Source organism: Sceloporus undulatus, chromosome 2, assembly GCF_019175285.1.
Source record: "Sceloporus undulatus isolate JIND9_A2432 ecotype Alabama chromosome 2, SceUnd_v1.1, whole genome shotgun sequence".
NCBI classification, from domain to species: domain Eukaryota; kingdom Metazoa; phylum Chordata; class Lepidosauria; order Squamata; family Phrynosomatidae; genus Sceloporus; species Sceloporus undulatus.
Window position 1 is genome coordinate 192,752,288 of NC_056523.1, and position 21,030 is coordinate 192,773,317.

General features: G+C 41.2%; 1 protein-coding gene across 1 annotated transcript; it reads left to right on the plus strand.

The window, feature by feature from the left end:
- The first annotated feature begins 7,370 nt into the window (after positions 1-7,370).
- MRPL4 (mitochondrial ribosomal protein L4) lies at positions 7,371-20,631 on the plus strand. The gene is made up of 9 exons (XM_042454891.1): positions 7,371-7,478; positions 9,452-9,530; positions 11,062-11,230; positions 12,031-12,082; positions 13,702-13,819; positions 14,035-14,141; positions 16,723-16,832; positions 18,931-19,001; positions 20,360-20,631. Exons 1-9 carry the CDS (start codon positions 7,431-7,433, stop codon positions 20,503-20,505), a joined length of 900 nt encoding a protein of 299 aa, XP_042310825.1. The 5' UTR covers positions 7,371-7,430; the 3' UTR covers positions 20,506-20,631.
- Positions 20,632-21,030: the final 399 nt, after the last annotated feature.

A 21,030-nucleotide genomic window follows, 5' to 3' on the forward strand; every position in this document is an offset into this window, starting at 1 on the left:
AGGCATCTAACTCCAAGAAGCAGGCAACTGCCTCTCTTTCTCATCATACCAACATGTGGAAAAGATCTGAATCCTCTCCGCCTGTTTGGTCAACAACACTGAGGAGAGCCGAAAATTTTCTGATTCCCCTGAAAAACTTCTTTTATTCAATGTCCTACAAAGACATGTGCCCAGGCATAAATGCATTCTAAAGTCAGCAGATTTCATTACTTGAGTAATCAGTTTTAAAATGTTTGATTCGTTGCCAGTTCTTAGGCCTTTAGGTCTTGTCTGTTTCACAGGAGCGTGCATCAGTAGATAATTCAAATCGAAAAGATTACATTTTGAGAGAATTATGTAGAAAGGGCTTTTTCCTGCCTGGTGTGCTGTAGTAGCCATTCTGACAAGCTGAGAGACAAATATCTATGCTAAAATTAAGAAGATATTTTCAGGATCATTTTGGAGAGTTTCCTAAGGTTCACAAATTGAGTTCAGGATGGGGTTCCTTGGTCTTGAATAGTTGAGAGCTTCTGGAGGAGAAGGTCATAAAGATCTGCTAGGGAGAATGATCCAGAGCCTGCAGTTACACTGTATAAATAAAGCACTCTGGTGCCACTTTAACTGTTGTGGTCAAATGCTATGGAATTCAGGTATTTGTGGTTTGTCACACATTTTGACCACAAACTGTCCCAGCTTTCATCTCTCTCTGTAAAAGGCAATCAAGGTCCATTAAGTCCTAAAGGCTGATCTGAATCAAGGGTGTATCTACTAATGTAGAAATAATGTAGTTTGACAAGACTTTAAGTGATGTAGCTCCATCCTATGTAATCGTGGGATTTGTAGTTTTTTCAGGCCTTTAGCCTTCTCTTTCAAAGAGTGCTGGTGCCTCACAAAATTACAAATGTCAGGATTCTGTGGTGTGGACTCATGGCAGTTAAAGTGGTGTCAAACTGCATTATTTCTACAATGAATGGATCTAGGCAAGGAATATCTTCCAAGAACACTAACAGTTCCATGGCTACTACTCTCTGCAATACCCTTTTTGAAAATGGGGGATTTGTGACTGTGCAGTTGTGGAAAACCGAAAGACTAGGGTGGGTTTGTTCAAGTGTTGAAACACTGACCATCTCTGTAAGGACACGAAACATCACACCCTTGTTTAAAGAGTTGGGAAATTATCAGAAGAGGAAAAGGATGTCCCTGTCTTGTCCTTTGCCCATCCTTACCCCTTCCTTTCCATGCAATCACGGGAAGGACTTTCACATGTCGTTGCACTGATCTGGACATTGTCCCATCGGGGAAGTTCAAATGACAGCAGTTGCATGAAAGACTTTCATATGACGTTGCACTGATCCTGTAACTGTCCTGTGAATAAAGTTGAATTGTCCCCTCATTTCCCACCATTTTGTATTAATGGAAGAACCCATTAATATAATTCCACTTCACTGACAGGACAATGACCGAATCAGCATGACATGTGTGAATTTCTTTTGTGTGATCATGGTCACAGGCAGGATAAGGATGGGAGAGCGATTAGCTCCTGTCCCATCACATCCCTGTCCCTGTGTGATAATCTCCATAGTTCCCACACACTGGCCCCTGCCTCTCATATATCTGATCAGTCAAGAAGTATACAGGATTTGGGATGTTATTGTACTGCTATCAAATTTCAGTTAGATTTGGAGCAATTTGGAGCAATTTGGAAATTTGGACTAGTTCTTTGATCGCCATCAGCCTGTTTCTCAGTGTTAATTTATTTTGCAGCCAATCTTTCTTCCAATGTGGGAACTCAAGTTAGCTTATAGCAAATTAAAATAATCAATAAAACAAAACAAAACAACACATACATTTATACATGAACAGTCAATAAAACATTTTAAAATGCCAAGTTAATAAAGCATTAGAAGTCCAGCACATCTATCTATAGTCATACTCAAGGCTTGCCTGAATGGAGAGGATTTTGCCTGAAATAACCAGTGTGGTATAGTGATTTGAGCACTGGACTGCGACTCTGGAGATCAGTGTTTGATTTTTCCGCTCGAGCACAAAAACCCACTGGGTGACCTTGGGCATGTCACACCTTCAGCCTTAGAGGATGGCAACGACAAACTCCCTCTGAAGAAATGTGCCAGGAAAACATAGGTGTGCTTTAGGATTGCCATAAGTAAAAAATTACTAGGAGGCACACAACAACAATAACTGTGAAAAGATGCTTATGAACGATGGTATTAATAGGCCATGACTAGTTGTTCAATTAAATCTCCTAAAGGCATTAAGTCCTGTCTGATCTTGGAAGCTAACCAGGGTCAGCTCTGGTTAGTACTCGGATGGGAGTCCACCACTGATTACCAAGTGCTGTGGGCCATATTTCAGAGGAAGGAATTGGAAAAACCATCTCTAAGTATTTCTTGCCTAAGAAAACCCTATGAAATTTAAAGGGTCACCATAAGTTGACAGGCAATTTGAAAGTGCGCACATAGAGAGAGAGACAGATACACAACTGATCATAAGGCAAAGTGATCAATAGCCACAAATTCTTCTATTGCCTTTAGAGAATGTCCTCTCCCACTTGGCACAAGTCATTATATATGAATTAGGTATCCTACTTAAGGTCAAAAAGTCAGAAGATGGAAAGAGAGGAAATCACATGGATGTTTGTTTGGAATTATTAAGTAAGATGGTATTGTGTCACTGAGTTCTTGTTTCCAGTCAGGCTGGAAAGCATAATACTCCTCACTGAACTTTTCGTTCTTCTATCTGCTTTGGAGTCACATGTGTGTAATCTAAAAGTGACTCAAACTGCTGCTTTTCAGTTGCAAGGCAAATGGCAGGTGAAGAGACAGATACTGGTCCTGGCAAACCCTCTACTAATTATTTTTTAAAAATACACAAATTAATAAAAAGCAGTATTACTATTATTACCACCACCACCACCATACAGTTGGCGATTATGTTGTTGCTATCTGCCCTTGAGTCAATTTCGACTCATGGTGACGCTGTGGATGACACACTGGAGATTTTCAGATGGGGGAAAAACAGGAGTAAAAAGCATGCTCCTGGCATAATGGTGGAACATGGTGGAACTTCACTTCCAAACAGCCTCAAGATAGTAAAGGGAGTCTCTTTACTCTCTGGGGCTGCTTGGAAGCCTCCCCTCTTTAGCTTAGTTCTAGTACTGAAGCTGAAACATAACGGTAGAAAAAGCGCAATGATTATTGTGTTGAATCTGCATAATCAGAATGCAAATTAATAATATGCACAATTAGGATAATTTGCATAATATGCAAATTAGATGCCCGGATATGAGGGGTTGGAATATGGCAACCCTACCGAGGAGCAACATTTCACACCTGGGGATTTACATGATTTCTAGGTCATTAATGGGTTTTACCATGAATGAAAAAAGACAAGTTGGGGACAGGGCAGCTACAGGGCAGAGGCAATGTTGTGCTGTGACCAAACTTGCTTCTTTCCTCATGTAATCGTGGTTTAAAAGCCAAGACAAAGAACAGATTTGGCGGTGGGGGTGGGTGGGCTTACAGTCTGTCTTTTGTCTCCAAAGAGAGAAATTGTAAACTTATACATCAGCAACTTTCTTCTTCCCTAAATTGGCAATCTTCATTTTGCAAATCAGTCAGCCTACAGGAACACTGAGCAATTCTTGTGTCCAGATTTCAGGGCCATTTCTCCCTTCCTTTTCTAATTCTCTGCAACTTTCTTCCTTAAACTCCCCAGTTCTGAATTTTGAATCTCATGGCTGCTTCTTGTTTTTCCAGCTCTGTCTCTCTCTTCTTTGAGATTGCCTCTTGCATCCATCAGTGTCTCTTAGCATAAGGGTTATAGAGATGATAAAACTGGATGACTTCATTTATGGACAAAGAACACTAGCAAGTGGCGAAAGTCAGACATTTGAGTTGTTAAGTTTTCTTTTCTACTGTACTTTTGCCAGCCATGTGGAAGAAGAAAAGTGCCTTCCAGGAAACTATTTTGTTTACCATAATAAAAGTATGACTGGACTGCCCTCTGCTGGTTCTTATTAGCTGCATTGTTTTGTTTTTGTGTGCCTTCAAGAAATGGGGACTGCAACCAGGAGGGCAGCTATGAAGGAACTAGAAAAGATCCTAAAATGCAAAGATATACAACTCAGCACAAAGGTTAGAATCATACAAGCCACTGTATTCCCTCTTGCCATGTATGGATGTGAGAGCTGGACAGTTAAGAAAGAAACTGGAAAGAAAATAAATTCATTTGAAATGTGGTGCTGGAAAAGAGTGCTAAAAATACCGCAGACAGCCAAAAAGACAAACAAATGCATCCTAGAACAGATCAAGTCAGAAATCTCCCTGGAAATCAAGATGACAAAACTTAGGCTGTTGTATTTTGGACACATCATGAAAAGGAATGAATCATTGTTTTTTTAAAAAAAAACACCCAATAATGGGCCCATATATAGACAACCCAAAATAAAGCTGCTTCAGGTTACTTTGAAGGTATGCTGTTCAAATGATGCATGCCTCCTAAGAGTCTGGAAGTCATGCCACAGGGGGTCTTGGAGATGACCCATTAGCAGGGTCACCATGCAGGAACATAGCCAAGGGGGGGTTCTTGGGGTCCGGACCCCCCCTTCATTAGAAAAATGAATGGTGTGTGCTGCTGCACGCCGCACCCAAGCCCCATTATAATGGTGGCACTTTGTCTGGACCCCCCCTTCCTAAAATCCTAGATACATCCCTGCGCCATGAGTTGAAATTGATGTGAAGACAATTAACAACAACAACAACAACAAGCCTTGAAGTCATTTCCAACTTATGACAACCTTATGGCGAACCTATCACAGATGTTTCCTGGCAAGATTTGTTCAGAGGTTTTGCCTCGTCCAAAGTCGCCCAGTAGGTTTCCATGGCTGAGTGGTGATTTGAACCATAGTCTCCAGATTTGTATGTAGTCCAGAATTCAAACCACTACACCACATTTACTAGTTCCTCCACTCAGCATCTGGAGCAATTGATTGTTTCAACCAAATACAGTACGGCAAAACAGCACAGGAGAGCAAAGACTGGATGGAAGGAACTAAAAGCCAAAAGCACATTTTTATGTAGAGATGCAACAAGGAGCCTTCTCTGGTGGAGGTGGTGATGTGATGTGGATTCACAGGAGGTGAGGGAAGGTCAGAGTTGCAACTCAGTGTTTTCTGGAGGGCCACATTTCATGGTCAAAATAAGGTAGTGATTATGTGGTACAGAGGTAAGGTAATGGAACTGAGAGTACAGTGGGCCCTTGATATCTTCTGGGGTTTAGTTCTAGGACCCCCCTTGAATATCTAAATCCGTGGATGCTCAAGCCCCTTTAAATACAATGACATATAGTGAAATGGTGTACCTTATACAAAATGGCAAAATCAAGGTTTGCTATTGGAAATTTATGATTTTTTGAATATTTTTAAGCCGTGGATCTTTGAATTCATGGATAAAGAATCCGTGGATATGGAAGGCTGACTGTATTACTTCAATGTGTTGGAGGAGGATTTTCACAACTGAATTGCTCCTATTTTTGAAAAAATACCTTTCAGGTACATGATTAATTTTTTTAAAGCACCCTTCTCTCTGTGTGTAATATTCTAGTTTTTTTTTTTTAAAAAAAAATGTCTGTCATCCAAATTCTGTAGTCCACTCTACCATCTGGTTTACTGTATATATAGTCAGTCCTCAGTTTACAGTTTACAGAGGCACGTCACTTCTAGCAAGCCATAGTTATATGGCAACTTATGTTGGGGTGCATCTACATTGTAGCAATGTGCTGGAGCTCCATCCTACGGAATCCTGGGATCTGTTTTGCAAGGTCCTCAGCTTTCTCTGCCAAAGAGTTCTGATGCTGCACAAAACTACAACTCCTAGAATTCAGTAGGATGGAATTATGGTAGATTAAGTGATGCCAAACTGCATTATTTCTACCATGTGTAGATGCACCCCATCTCTTTAATACATGCATCAGGAATCCTCAGTTCCAACTGCAGCTGCCCTGTGTGGCGGTGAGCTGCCAGAATTGCAGTTTGGTATCACTTCTAGGCTAGAGCCCCAAATTTCTAGCATTGTAGAAAGTGAGATACTGAAAAGTATTCACACCCAAAACTCTTTACCTGTCTCTAGGTTGCTCTATTACTTGGCGTCTTTATACCAAAATCCCTGCGTTGTGCTTCTCAAAATTTGGTCCCCCAGGATTATGATGAAGATTTTGGATTTCAATTTCCAGAATTCCTGGCCATTGGCCAAACTGGGTTGGACTTCTGGGAGTTGAAGTCCCTCTCAACCCTGGAGGACCAAACTTTGAGAACCACTGCATTAATGGGCAGCCTTCTCACCACCTTCTTCACCCTCCAGATTTTGGACTAGAACTCCCAGAATACATGGTTGTACTGGCTGGGGATTATAGGAGTGGAGGTCCAAGCTCTCTAGAGGACCAAATGTTGAGAACCACTCCATTAATGGAGCCATTTCCTACCTTTCGCCCTCCAGAACTTGTGAAAATCCTTCGCCATTTGCCAGGATGGCCTGGGATTATGGGATTGGAAATCCAACCTCTGGAGGACTAACCACTGCATTACACAAGTATTTTTCAAAGAAGCAGCCATGTCATGTCATGTTTGTGTGTGGGAAGAACCTAACAGCACCTTTAAGAGCAACTGATTTATATTTTAGAGTGTGCTCATACCAAAATCTAAATCTCTTAATCTTAAAAAATAAAAGCCTTTTTTCCCTTCCCACTTTATATTATGGTACATGAAACATTAGTGTGAACAAATGTTGAAGCAGAGGCTGTGTAAGTAGTGGTCTGAGCACTCAACTATAACTCTGGAGACCAGGGTTCAAATCCTACGCTTGGCCATGGAAACCCATTGGTTGACAGTCACACTCTCGCAGCCTCAGGGAAAGGGAAAGACAAATCCCCTCTGAAGAAACCTGGCAAGAAAACTCCATGACAGCTTCACCTGGTTGATGTTGTTGTTATGCACATTCAAGTTGTTTCTGACTTAGGCAACCCTCTAAGGAGGTGACCCTATCATGGGGTTTCTTGGCCAGATTTGTTCAGAGGTTTACCATTGCCTTCCCCTGAGGCTGAGAGAGTGTGACTTGCCCAGGGTCGCTTAGTGGGTTTAAGGCTGGGTCAGGATTCAAACCCTGGACTTCAGAATCATAGTCCAACACTCAAAGCACCAGATAAGGCTCAAGTTCACCATAAGGCAGAAAGGACTTGAAGGCACACAACAACAACAACAACAACAACAACAACAACAACAACAACAACAACGGGTGGAGAAAGCACAGCCTTTAGTGACGTCAGTGGCTTCAAGGCAGGGAAGCCCCCTCGCTCCTGACGTCATCACTCTGCGCCGGAAGTAGAGGTGGGTTTCCCCTGTGAATCACGTGGGAAGGGAGGAAAAATAGGCTGCTGCCATGATCCGGCTGGGAGTGAGGCTTCTGAGGCAGGGATCCGGTCGGAGGGTGAGAAGGGCAGGCAGTGGAGGACAAGGGCTGGGGAGGCTAAAAGAGGTGGCCGTGGCTCTGGCTTGGGTTGAGCCTGGCACCTTAATGGAGGCATTCAGTTCATGCTCCTTCCTGGCTTTCAGTTGTGCACTGCCCTTGCCCATGGAGGCTCTGCTTTATGGGTTCCAAGGAGGCCAGCTCATTTGGGGGACCTGCTGAAACAAATGACCCCAGGCTAGGGAAGCCATACTTGCTCATAGAGCAGTGGTTCTCAACCTTGGGTCCTCCAGGCATTTTAGACTTCAGCTCCCAGAATCCCTGATCATTTGGGCAAGCTGGCTGGGACTTCTGGGAGTTGAAGTCCAAAGGTTGAGAACTACTGCCATAGAGAACCATAAGGGAATGCTCTCCCCTATTCTTATGATTCTCTGTGGGCAAGTATGGTTTCCCTATGGGCAAGTATTACTGTCACTTGTTTTAGCATGTCCCCTCATGCTGTTTTGAAGACACATTTTTCCCATTCCATTCTTTGTTTTGCTTTGAAAAATGTAGAGGGTTTTTATTTGTGTGTGTTTGTTTGCTTGCATTTTTAGCACTGCTGTTGTGCTGCCACGTTTAACAGCACAGCATAATAAGTGTGTTTTGTGCTAACTTCCCAGCATTAGGACTTAAGGTGCTATATACATTGGGTGTATATGCAAGTGTGGCCCAGTGGTTTGGGTACTGAGCTGTGACTCTGGAGGCCAAGGTTCAATTCCCCACTCAGTGCTGAAACCCACTGGGTGACTTTGGGCAAGTCACACTCTCTCAGCCTCAGGGAAAGGCAAGGGCAAACCCGCTCTGAAGAAACCTGGCCAAGAAAACCCCATAATGTCCAGCACCTTAGGATTGCCATAAGCTGAAAACAACAAGGACACATCACACTCAGCCTCAGGGGAAAGATGCAACAGCAAACCCTCCTGTATGCCAATCTTGCATGATAGGTTGACTGCCTTAGGGGCCCATAAGTCAGAAACAACTTGAAGGTACACAACAACAATACAAAATTAGTCTGCTGGACTGAAAACGGGAGAGGGCTCCTCTGCCTTTTATGATTGTGTAGAAGCAGTTACTTCAGCAGGTGTGACTTCATAACTGTGACTCTAAAGACCAGGGTTCAATTCCCAGCTCCGCCATGAAGCCCACTGGGTGGACTTGGGCAGGTCACACTCTTTCAGCCTCAGAGGAAGTATCATGGGGCATTCTGGAGCTGAGAGTGCGTGACTCAGAGTGGGGATTTGAACCCTGGGTCTAATCCACGCTGCAGCATGGATCAAACTGCATCTCCAGGGTCATAGTCCAATGCTAAGACCACTACATCACACTAGCTTCATTTAAGGTGAATGAAATAGAGGTTGATTTCTGCCATAAAAATAAGGATCTTGCAGCACCTTTGAGTCTGACTGAAAGCGAGAAGTTGGTAGCATGAGCTTTCGTAGATTTAAGTTTACTTCCTCAGATGCATTCCTCATGCTACCAATTTCTGTCTTTCAGTTAGACTCAAAGGTGCTGCAAGATCATTTTGCATATTGCTTTTCCAGACTTACATGGCTATGTCTTCAAATTCTGCATTATAAATGTGTCTCTTTTCAAAATGTTCTTTTAGAGGAGCAAATTCTGTATCTTACTTAGTTACTTTTATATCCTAGCATTTCCTCAATCCTGGACTCGGTTAGATGTGCCTTGTGTGGCAAAGTGTGTCTCAACAATGATGAATGGACTAACACTTTTTATAACTGTTCTGGTGTATTTCATTTGGAGCAATGAGGGTCCATAGTGAAATTAAAGAGGCAGCACCAAATAGACACTCCATTGGCAGAGGAGATGTTCCAGGCATAAGCAGCTGTGAATATTGTTTAAGGGAGATTTGTCCCATTTGTAAATCCATTATATTGGCTTTGATCGGTCATTTCAGATGTTCATTCTGCTTATATTTTAATTTCCATTCCCAGCTTTTTTCAACTACGTTGTCAAAACAGGCAGATACTCCAGGTAATACTGCTGTTTTGGTTAATGCAGTTTCCTTAAGAGGTAAGTCTTTTTCATATTTATAAAATATTATTTCTGTGTACCGTTTATCCCACTTTTCTCCCAAGAAGTCCCATGTGCCACTTGTGTTCTCTCTGTCACCCATTTATCCTTACAAAACTCCGATTAGGCTGAGAGATAGTGACTGGCCTTCAGCCTTTTAAGTAACAGGGCTTAATAGCTGACTGAGAATTTGAACTTTAAAAAAACCTTTGATAACAGTAGAAGAGTAATATGGTGTACTTTTAAAATTTTCTCTTGTTTTATTTTATTTTGTTTGACTAAATATGAGTCAAACACATACTGAGTCAAATCTCAGTCAATTTATACCAGTGGAAAATATTTCAATTTTATCCAGAAAACACAAATCATTGCGTTATACTCTGACAAAAACTGAAGACGTTTTTGGAGGAGGCCCAATCTCACTCTGCTTGAGTATTCTGTATATCCATAGTCCTTAGTTTATTGATCTGAAGGAAAGATGGTAGTGTTGAGATAATCTGTTTCTGAGAAGAGTGGCAAACGGATTCTCAAGTATTTGAGACATTTGGCTTTGCTGACAGATTTCCAGGCAACAGACTGTCTGAAAATGTAATGCAGCAATATAAAAATGTAAAATACATGTTTTCACTTCTGTTATATGTGTAGTATCTGATGCTAGCCTAAATACCCTGGAGGCACCAAATGCCATCTGATCTTTGAAGCTAAGCAGGGTCAGCTCTGGTTAGTACTTGGATGGGAGATCACCAAGCAGTATCAGGTGCTGTAGGCTACATTTCAGAGAAAGGAACTGTTAAAGAGGATTCTTTGCCTATGAAAATCCTATGAAGTTCATATGGTTGCCAGAAGTTGCCAGGTAGCTTGAAACACACACATCTGATGCTGATATCAAGTTATTTTAATTATTTTTCATGTTTTACTTTGAAGTCCTGTAAAACATATCCAGGGTAGCTGTGTTCGCCATATAGCAAAGTATAGTAACATCCAAAATCCACAAAACAGTGATACCTTTATTGCATCCACCAAAATACACAAAAACGTGTCACAAATGGCTTCAAAAGCTTTCAGTATGTATTTTGTGCATTTCACTTGGCCCAATAAAAGTACCATTGTTTTGTGGATTTTGGATGTTATTATACTTTGAAATTTTGTGTTGTATTCAAGATTGGAATTCTGTTACATACAGTCTAGTAACAAGCCACTTACAGTAAGAAAGAATTTTCTTAAGGTGACCAAATATGAAAGGATTTATAAATTGAATGAGATTCTTTTTTTCTTGGTTTCACTGAAGTGATTGAAATGGGTGGACACATGAACTCATAAAAGATATATAGGTTCTGGTCATTTTATATATGTACTTGCAAGTATAAAAATGATTTCAGGTAAGAGTAACAGAAAATCACATCTAAAGTGTGATTGCTCTGTATTGTTTCTCTTCAATTCAATTTTTATTAATGCTTAAGCCAAAGGCTTTTTGCATGATTAAAATGTAAAACCGATAACAGAAATTCAGGTATTGTTTTTCTTGCTTTAGAAACACAGCCTGCTGTAGTCTCCAGTAATCCCATCCTAAGGAAATGCAGCATTGCCATCCCCAAACACCTCTCACCTGTTCAGGCCTGGGTAGAGTCTTTGAGACATTACGATGCAAGGCATATGGGCTTGGCAGATCTACATCCAGATGTATTTGCAGTAATGCCCCGGTAAGCAGAGTTTGGGTTTCTGGCCCTCTTGATTACATAAAAATAAAAATAAGCAAGCATTTGTTTAAAAAAGGATGCATAGTAATCTAGGCTGGCATCCCATTGGGTAGTCCCAAGTAGGGTAGACCCACTGAACCGATTGTCGAATGGTGAGTCAACACATAGGTAAATTCCATTGAGTCAGGACTACATAAATTAAAGAGTTTCAAGGGAACAGGGGTAGCAAAGGTGGGACAGAAAAGGGGCAAGGTATTGATCTAAATAAATGTTTGTCATGGATAGGTTTTGGGAGATCTTAAAACAGAGGTCATTAACCTTTGGCCCTCTAGATATTTGGATTTTCACTCACCAAAATCCAAGCTAAAGTTTCCCAAACCCATACCTTAAAGTGATATAAAAATATCTGGATAAACTAGGCTAGACCTTTTCATGTGTACCACAGGGACAAGATACTTGAATTGTACCTCCAGTATGGCAGTATTTGCAGATGTCTGGGCTTTTTGCTTAGTTTGTACTAGCCAGTCTTCTGGGGCAGCAAATAAAAACAAATGCAAGTTTGAGATTAAACTGAAATCTGATATATCCCTGACTAGATATGCCAGAGCAGATTCCAAGATAGTATTGTCCTCTTCCTTCATCCATATCTTTTCCTTTTCATAAGAGGCACCAGTGTGATAACATTGTATTTGAATTCCAGAATATTTTGAAAACAGTTATTTATATCTTTGGGGCTGCTCTTTTGTTGCCCACATCCCAGGTCCTTTACTAACACAGTATGTCTGTGTTTGTTTTGCCCACAGGCTTGATATCCTACACACAGTGGCTGTTTGGCAGAGAAATTTCAAGAGAATTGTGAGTATTTAAATATTGGTAGGAATACAGGACAGGAAATTGGAATCTGATCTATTTCTATTAGGATTTTTAGATGAACAGTTGGAGAGAAGTAATGGAAGAATATACAATATATGATCATCTCTGCCAGGATGATTTATGCTCAGAGATGGAAAGAGACAACATTCCCATTTCAAGAGGATAGGTTGCCTAAATTGTATGAATTTGTAGAAGTGGATAAATTGATGATGTTGATACATGAAAAACATATTGGATTATTTAAGATTATTTTTAAATATTGAATAGAATCTTTAAATAGCCAAAGGGGAGTTAGATAAATAATGTTTAAAAAGTACGATCAGGTTGGCTGTGTTTGTATATTATATTTTAGGTAGTTTTAGATTTAGATTTTGTGTTAGGTATGTTATCCCCATATGGTTTTTTAGATATATAGAAATTGGTATGTATTTGTTTGTAATAAAAATATTAAGCAAAAAAAAGAAAAAGGAATTGGAATGTTTGGCCAAAAGGAGGCATACAATAGGCTTTTGAGCTAGGCTGCTGAAGGGCATAGGCACAAAGGCTATATCTGCACTGCAGAAATAATCCAGTTTTACACCATTTTAACTTCCATGGCTCAATAATATGGAATTCTGGGAATGGTAGTTTTGGGAGGCATTCAGCCTGCTCTGTCAGAGAACTATGATGCCACAGCAAACTGCAGTTCCCAGAATTCCATAGCATTAAGCCATGGCAGTTAAAGTGGTGTCAAACCGAACTATTTCTACATTGTGGATGCAGCAAAAGAAGCTGCCTACATTCCCAGGCTAGAGTTCTAGTACAAAACTGGAAATGTGGGAAACAGCTTCCTTTTCTCACCCCAAACATGAATGGAAGTTGAATTCTATGGTAATATGGATGCTTTTTCTAATACTCTAGCTCTAGCAGTAATTCTGCTTCCTGGGAAGGCACAAGGAATTATGTGCACTGAACTATGCCCACTTGATTCAGCCACTCCTTTGCCTCCTGGGTTTCAGCAGATATTGTCCACATATCTTTAAATACAGTATGTACATTTGCAGCCATAAGGATTAGAAATGTGATGCTTTTATCAGAAAGACAGTATTCTTAGGGAACTGCATTCTGCATAGTTATACATTCTAACTAATTCACACTGTTGTGGTATTGCATCATACACATGGATAGGCCCTAACACCAGCTTTCAACCCTACATCTCTTCTCAGCCCCATCTCCCCTAGTTTGCATTATGCCTGCTAATGCATTGAAATACATTCTTTGTGTGAACTGTCCAGATTGTGTGAGGTACATGGAGAGCTAGCATGTTTGAAGAGACCCTGAGCAAAGCTCTATTGAGTAAGCATGCACCATGAAGACTCCCCCTTTGTCCCAGAGTTTGCTTAGCCACACATGCTAATATTTTTACTACACCAGCATGGGAAACACTGGGCAAACCGTTCTTTTTCAGCTTCACTCCACCACACAAATATAGGAATAAATCTCTTTTGCAAAGCTGTTATGATGACTAGTGGGGTAACGTGAGCTTTATTCAGTGCTCCACTTGAGTGGCGTTTGGTATGTGTTGCTCAGGCCATAATTTGTGACCTGTTTTAACTTTCCAGAGTTACGCTAAGACAAAATCACGTGCAGAGGTACGTGGTGGTGGCAGGAAGCCCTGGGCACAGAAGGGCAGTGGACGGGCTCGGCATGGCAGTATCCGGTCACCGATATGGCGTGGTGGTAAGTGATTCCTTCTCTCTCTCTCTCTCTGTTTATAACAACACGGAACATGTTCCTTTTGTAAGCCTTCTGGGCACATGATGTGCTGCTGTGAGTTTTTTTCAACAGACTCTAAATGCTGTCCTTGGGCCTGCAGTCAGAACCTAGAGGAGATAGGACATCTGTTCCAGCTGACCTCCCTTTGACACATCTTTCTTTTTTTGCTTTTCTTCTAGGGGGGATTGCCCATGGGCCGCGGGGCCCTACCAGCTACTACTACATGTTGCCCATGAAAGTGCGGGTCCAAGGCCTCAAGGTGGCATTGACAACCAAACTGGCACAGGTACAGTGTAGAAGCACAAGCAGTTCTGCCCGTTGCATAGCTGGGGCATTGTTTACAGTTTACAGTAAACCGCTTAGACACTCTTAGGCGGTATGAAGTGGTATATAAATGAAGCTTGTTTGTTTGTTTATTGTTAGAAGTTGTCGTCCAAAAAAATAAAGGCACATTATATCAGTTACTATAAACGATACTAGCTCACTGGATCTTCTGTCTACAGAGGCACTGTATACCTCTGAATATCAAATGCTAAGAGAAGACAGCAAGTCATGATGCACTTCATCCTCACCTCTTACTTGAGATCTTCCAGAGGCACATTTGCTTACTTAGTTGAACAAATTTATTATGTACGCTTTCATGTGATGCAATAACAAATGTAGACAGATAAAGTGTAATGTCATACAAAGCAACATCTTGCTTTTTCTCCCCAAAATGAGGAACAGGATGGCTCATGGTAAGGTCATGTTTGTATCCATACTGTACAGTTGTATCACTTTGATCTCACTTTAACTGCTGTGGCTCCATCCTACAGGATAGATTTGGTGCAACACTTCTCTAGTATGTTTCTTTAAACCGCAGCATTATTTCTTTAGCAAAGAAGTACATTTTAAATTATAGATCCCAGAAAGTAGTTTCAAAATGCTTTAATTGTACAGTATAATGCAGATATACCCCTCAGTAAAAAGCAATTAAAACACAAAGCAAGTTCAAATATTAAAAAACAATGAAATTAAAAATACTACTTAAAGATTTAGTACCAACTGTAAATAAACCGTATTTACCAATTGTATTTACCAAATAGTTACCAACTGTAAATAAATGTAAATAAACAACTTCCAGTGGCTTGTATGGACACACTTAAATTAAAAATGCTACTTAAATATTATTATTGCTAATATGTTTTATTTCTCACTCTCCTTACCCTGTGGGTCAAGATGAAGATACAGCACCAACTCTAAATAAATGCCTTCCCTAGTAACATCCAGTAGTTTGTATGGATAAAAAAAGTCTTTGCTTTTTATAATTTAATAATAATTTGTTTTATTTATATACCGCTGTTCCAAAGATCATAGCGGTGAACAGCAAGTAAACTAATTAGCAAGTAAGCTAATTTGCCCCCAACGGTCTGGGTACTCATTTTAGCGACCTCGGAAGGATGCAAGCCTGAGTCGAGCTTGGGCCCTTTTGCTGGTCTTGAACTCGCAACCTTGTGGTTTTGAGTGAATGGCTGCAGTACAGGCATTTAACCACTGCGCCACCAGGGCTCCAGGATGGGGGAAGGGCTTCAGGACAGGGGACCCAGCCTATTTTCCCTTGGAAGGGAGTTCCAGATCTTGGGTTCACAATGAGCTGCCCAGTCATGTTTTTTATGCTGGACACCTTATTCTGACCTCAGAGTAACTTGTGCATGCAGCAGCTGTGCCAGGTGGCTCATAGGGACTATGCGGTATGGCAGGTGCCCATCCTCACTGCAGAGAGAGTCCAAAACCCAGAGCAAAAGGTAACGTTTTAACATTTTAGGTTTAAGATGAGGAAAAGCTGAATTGGGTGCAGATGTCACATAGACAATCTGTGCCTGGTTCGGGGTTTTGGCCCTGTGTCATGTAAACAGGATGCAGTGAGCACTGGAGGAATTCAGAGTAAATAACCTATATAGACAACCATAAGATGGGCAATACTACTGTTTTACAGAAATGGCATTTTGCACCCACTCCTAAATACAAAATTGTGATGCGAGTTCCATTCTTTCTCAATTTTACCCTTCTTTCTAGATGGCCACTCTTGAGAGTTTTGATGGAAGATAGCTATATTGCTCTGATACAGATGGGCTTTTGTTTCCTTTCTGCTCCTGATTCTGTTGGTGTTGCAAAGCAAGGTGGATCTGGGGGAGTTTTAGGCATAATAGCTTTAATACACAACATACCCGATAGCAATGGTTCACAACTTTTGGATTGGTGAACCAAAAGTTGCTGGGGAATGAAGTCCAAAATATCTGGTGACCAAAAGTGTAGAAATGCTGTCCTCCAGAAGCAAACATTAAAGTATCTGGTCTTTTATTTCTTTCTTTAAAAACTGGATTGATTGCCTTAAATTACTTCTCGAAGAACATGCATGTAATGCTGGCAAACCTCTTTTTCCCTTCATGACTATTTCTTTTCCTTATGGGTGGTAGGCATGATCATTAAATCAATTATTTTAAAGTATAGATTGAGGTTATTCATATGTGTTTCAGATGGTCTTTAATTGGTATTATACGTCTAATTCTTTGTTGTTCACCACTGGATTTATTGGGGATGATGATGATGATGATGCTCTCATCATATACTCCTTGCAGATATGTGTGACAGGGAAGAGAGTAGTTCAGAGCCTGGAAAAATAACTTGTTTGGATTATAGGTTCCAGAATTAACCATCAGCATGGCCAGTTATAGTCCAAAAAAGTAACTTTTTCAGACTTTGAAGTAGTCAAACTACAGGGCTATATAGAACATAGGGGCTTGGCATGAAGGACAGATTGGTACCTCTGGCTTATATCATGTTCATAATTCTGTTCATTGTCTCTTTTTTCCCCACTCTTTCTTTAGGACAGTCTCCATGTCGTAGATTCTCTAGAGATACCAACCTCCGATCCCCAGTATCTGATGGATCTGGCCCGCTACAGGCACTGGGGAGCATCAGTGCTGATTGTAGATGTGTGAGTTTGTATCAATGGTGGGGAAGTGGTGGTGTTGGTGTGGAGTGTTTCTGAGATAGTCAAGCTTCAGGTATGCTTAGATTTAGGAGAGGGACAGAGTTTTTGTTTGACCAGTGCTGATGCATTAAGTCACAAAGCCAGGTTCTGGAGTATGATATTGCCTGAATCCATGGTTTTCTGGTTGTCCTCTGGGGAATCTTGGGGCTTAGCAGAAGCTTATTAGGATCCCAAATGAAAAGATTAGTAATTGCCAATAAATTTTTCTAAACAAAAAATTGCCTGCTGCTACCGATCTTTCCTTGAATTAAGCAGCCAAAGGAGAGTGTTGCGTGTATTCTGGGTACCATTCTTGGTTCACTTAGTACAACAGATCCAACAGGTTTGCCCCTGTGATCTCACTGCATGCACAGTATCATGTTCTGGAAGGTTCTGTGATGCAGAAGGCTTTCTGTATCAGACAAATTGAGCTGGAGATGGTTCCTTGAAAGCTTGAAAATCATTGGCTTGGAACATAAGATGTAGCATTTCCAATCAACCTGTCTGGCCTGAGCTCCAAGGGGTAGAACATCCAACCAGCAGGGAAGATGGCTTTGTTTATGTGCTTGACGTTAGGCCCTCCAGGATATTAATGAATTATTACTTCCATCATGCCTGAATATGACATGATGGCTAAGGTTGATGAGTTCAGAAACATCTGGAGAGCCACATCTTCCACCAGACTGCCTTGTGACATGAACTGATGTTATCTGTGATGGAGCTTTGAGGGCATTCGATCTGCATCGGACACTCTAATCACTTCAGATTGAATGTATCAGCTTGAGTTTCTACGTGAAACAGAACAAATTTAAATTATGCACTTCACGATTTAAAAAATCTGAAAGTGTTGTTTTGGGCAACTCTACATCTATAGGTATACAAAAATGTCTTGGTTGTAACTCTAGGGGAATGTGCACTTTTTCATTTGGCTACACTTGGGTTCTTTTCATATAATTGAGTGGGCCTGAAAATTAAATTTCCCACTAAAGTGCCAGGATGGACTCTTCATCTTAATCATGAAAGTAACATTCACACTGAAGCTACAGGGGTTTGTGGGGTATCTAAAAAGGATGAACGCATATGGTGTGAGCTAAGGATTTTCACCTGTCATGGTATCCAGTCTACAAGAACTGGTATCACAGTCACCCAAGACTACAGGTACTTTAGACTTTTAACTGCTTAATGCAACAGAGGAGCACAACCATCCCTCTAGAGTCAAAGGTGAATCTTCTCTGATAAGATTGAGTCCCTTCACTAATGAAATGCAGCATGAATACCACTCCTCTTGGGGAGCAGGAGGTCATTAAGGACTTCAAGGTCAGTACACATCACCCAAATAAAATAGAAGGTTGGTAGTATTTGTACCCAGAATATCCAGCAACACATACAATATATATTCATTTATAAGTGTAGAAATTTTAGTCATAAAGTTGACCCAAGAACCTGAGTCGACTTATCCACAGGTCAAGTTAAGTTCTGTGCTTTAGCTCTTATTTAAAAAGGAACCATCCCCTGGTAAAAGGCAAGAGTGTAATCTGTCCTGGAAGCACTGACCCCACCTTTCCTCTGTCATCCATCCTTTAGTAAGAACATAAACACTTATACCTGCTGTAATTTTGCAAGTGCTTTGGCATTGTTTTCCTTTGATTCATCCTTTAGATCCTTTCTTACATGCCCCTTGACATATTTACAGGATACAGTCTGTCCTCGCCTTACGCGGGGGATCCGTTCCGGATCCCTCCACGTAAGGCGAATTCCGCCTATGCTCGAGCCCCATTGGAAACAATGGGGCTCGTGTGCAGCAGCACGGGCGCACGCAGGGCGCAACGGGCACGCGCTCCCATTCAATTGAATGGGACACTCCGCCCTGCGCAGGCCCCGCGGCTTGAGCATGTATGCTCAAGGCCGCGTATGGCACGCCTGCGTATGGCACGGGCGCACTGTATATCAAAATCCATAATTTTGTTCTCAAAAGCTGTGCTTGATTTAAATATGAGATAGACTTATAGTCAAATATACTGTATGTGGGATATATCTAATTCTCCTTTTCTCTTGCTTTCAGCAATGAAATCCCTGAAAACATCAAATCTGCGGCAGACAGCCTTAAAACCATCACATTATTGCCTGTCATGGGTGAGTAGAGGAGAAAGGGGTTCATTTGGGTGGACAGAAACTTCTAAAAGATGACTCCTATGACATGCTGAAGCTGGATGATGTGTTTAACCCATCCTGGTCAAGCACCCCTTTCCTGTTTCAAACTCTTCAGACAGCATCACAGTTTCCTCCTCAAGAATGATGCAGGAAGCATTCTCATCCTCATTCATCTCTTGGTATTGCTTCATCTGTGACGGCTTACAGATGTTACTTATCCCAGTATCATCTTAACAGGAAACAGAATGTACAAGTCATCTTCCATAAAGAAGCAAGGAAATAAGGGGTCCCTACTTATTTGTGTTCTTCATTGAATTAGTTACTGGTACAGTTTGGAGCTGTATTTACTATGAATCCTGCTGCCCAGCTATATTGAATATTTGTGTTAAATCATAAATGAATCTAAGATGGGTGGACGAAGTGCAGCTTTCAAACCACATGTGATCTCTGGGACCTGCAAGTATGATCCCAGAGCCCCCACTGCTCCCAGCTTACATTTCTAAAATCCAAGCCCATCTTTGGGCAAGCTTTGTCCCCAAACTGCCCAAAATGTGTTCAAGTCACAGTGGTTTGCTTCTTCTGACCCCCCTCTCCCCAAACTCTCCAAGACATAAAATGAATCCAAAAAAATCAATCAAAATGGCAGCCAGAAGTGAAATTGTGTCACTTCAGGTGCACTGAAATGCACTGGTATGGCTCACCAGGTAGCTGCAGGGTAGAAGGATAGTCCTCACCCCAGTGCACTTTCCTACCCAGGATCTGAGAGGACAGCACAGTTGGCTGCATGGTGAGGCCAGTCCTTATAAAGCAAGAGTGGGGTGTGTGTTGCCTTTCAGACAACTCCCATCAGCCCTTGCAGAGACAATGGTTATTTACTATGTAGATGTATTTCAACATCTGGAGGACCACATTTTTCTATCACTACTTTAAAGTGCCAAAAGAAATCCTCATTCACAACTGTCTCCCCTCACTGATGTTTTTACCTGTGAAATACCACCTTTATCACAGGTGTGTGCTACCCACTTAGATAGCACCTGATGTAGGTCATGTCCCTCCTTCATTCCTGTCTCTTTCTGTTGTATAGGTTGATGAAAGAGAGCCACCCAGGTTTGGCTAAGAGACCTCTTGTTTCTAACCCCTAAAATACACTATTTTATCAAGGTTAGAGATACAGAAAGATAAAACCTTGGAATTGGCAGCATTTGCTGAGCACTTTGGCAGATAGTTTGCCCATAGAAAAGGACATCCTAGAAAGAACCATTTTTGTTTTGTTGCTGCCCTCTGTTCAGTCAAGTTTCACCCAAGATGGAGTCTGACCTCTTGTCTCTTTCTTGTAATAGGTCTTAATGTATACAGCATGCTGAAGTATGAGACCCTCGTGCTTACTTTGGATACAGTCGCCTTCTTGGAAGAAAAGTTGTTGTGGCATGACACACGATATAAACCGCTATACCCCTTCCGATTGCCCTACAGCGACTTCCCATAGCCTTTGTGTCAATGATGGACTTTGCGCATTGGCAACTGCAAGCAAAGGATTACTTCCTGTTCTGTACTCACTGAACAGTATGATGTTTTTCTAATGTGTATATTAAAACTGACTTGTCTACCGGAATTATTACCTGTCTTTTGGCATAACCATTCTTCTTAATGCTTTAAATTGTGCAATGCTGAAATGGTGGGGTATCACTGTGGAATTTCCCCAAGTGAACATATGTGGAGGTGGTGGGAAATAATAGTACTCAGTATTTGTATAATGTATACAAATGTATAATGTATTTCAGAAAAGGCAAGAGAAGAGTCTTTTCTGAGGTGGTACCTGCCTAGCAACATGTTTCCTAACACAGCAAGTAGATGCCCCCAACAACTCCAAAGGGGAGAATTGCATTTGCCCATCAAGTGGACAAATGCAATTGGTTTTTGTTTGTTTGCACTTTTGGAAAATGGCACTTTCCCTACACTGCAAATCCATCCTCAAGAACAGATGCTTTGGATTCTCCATGTTCTCAGTTCT

Coding starts and splice junctions, on each gene's coding strand:
- MRPL4 (XM_042454891.1), top strand. CDS start 7,431: ATGATCCGGCTGGGAGTGAGGCTTCTGAGGCAGGGATCCGGTCGGAGG. Junction 9,531..11,061: donor TAATGCAGTTTCCTTAAGAG/GTAAGTCTTTTT, acceptor TTCTTGCTTTAG/AAACACAGCCTGCTGTAGTC. Junction 11,231..12,030: donor GTATTTGCAGTAATGCCCCG/GTAAGCAGAGTT, acceptor TTTTGCCCACAG/GCTTGATATCCTACACACAG.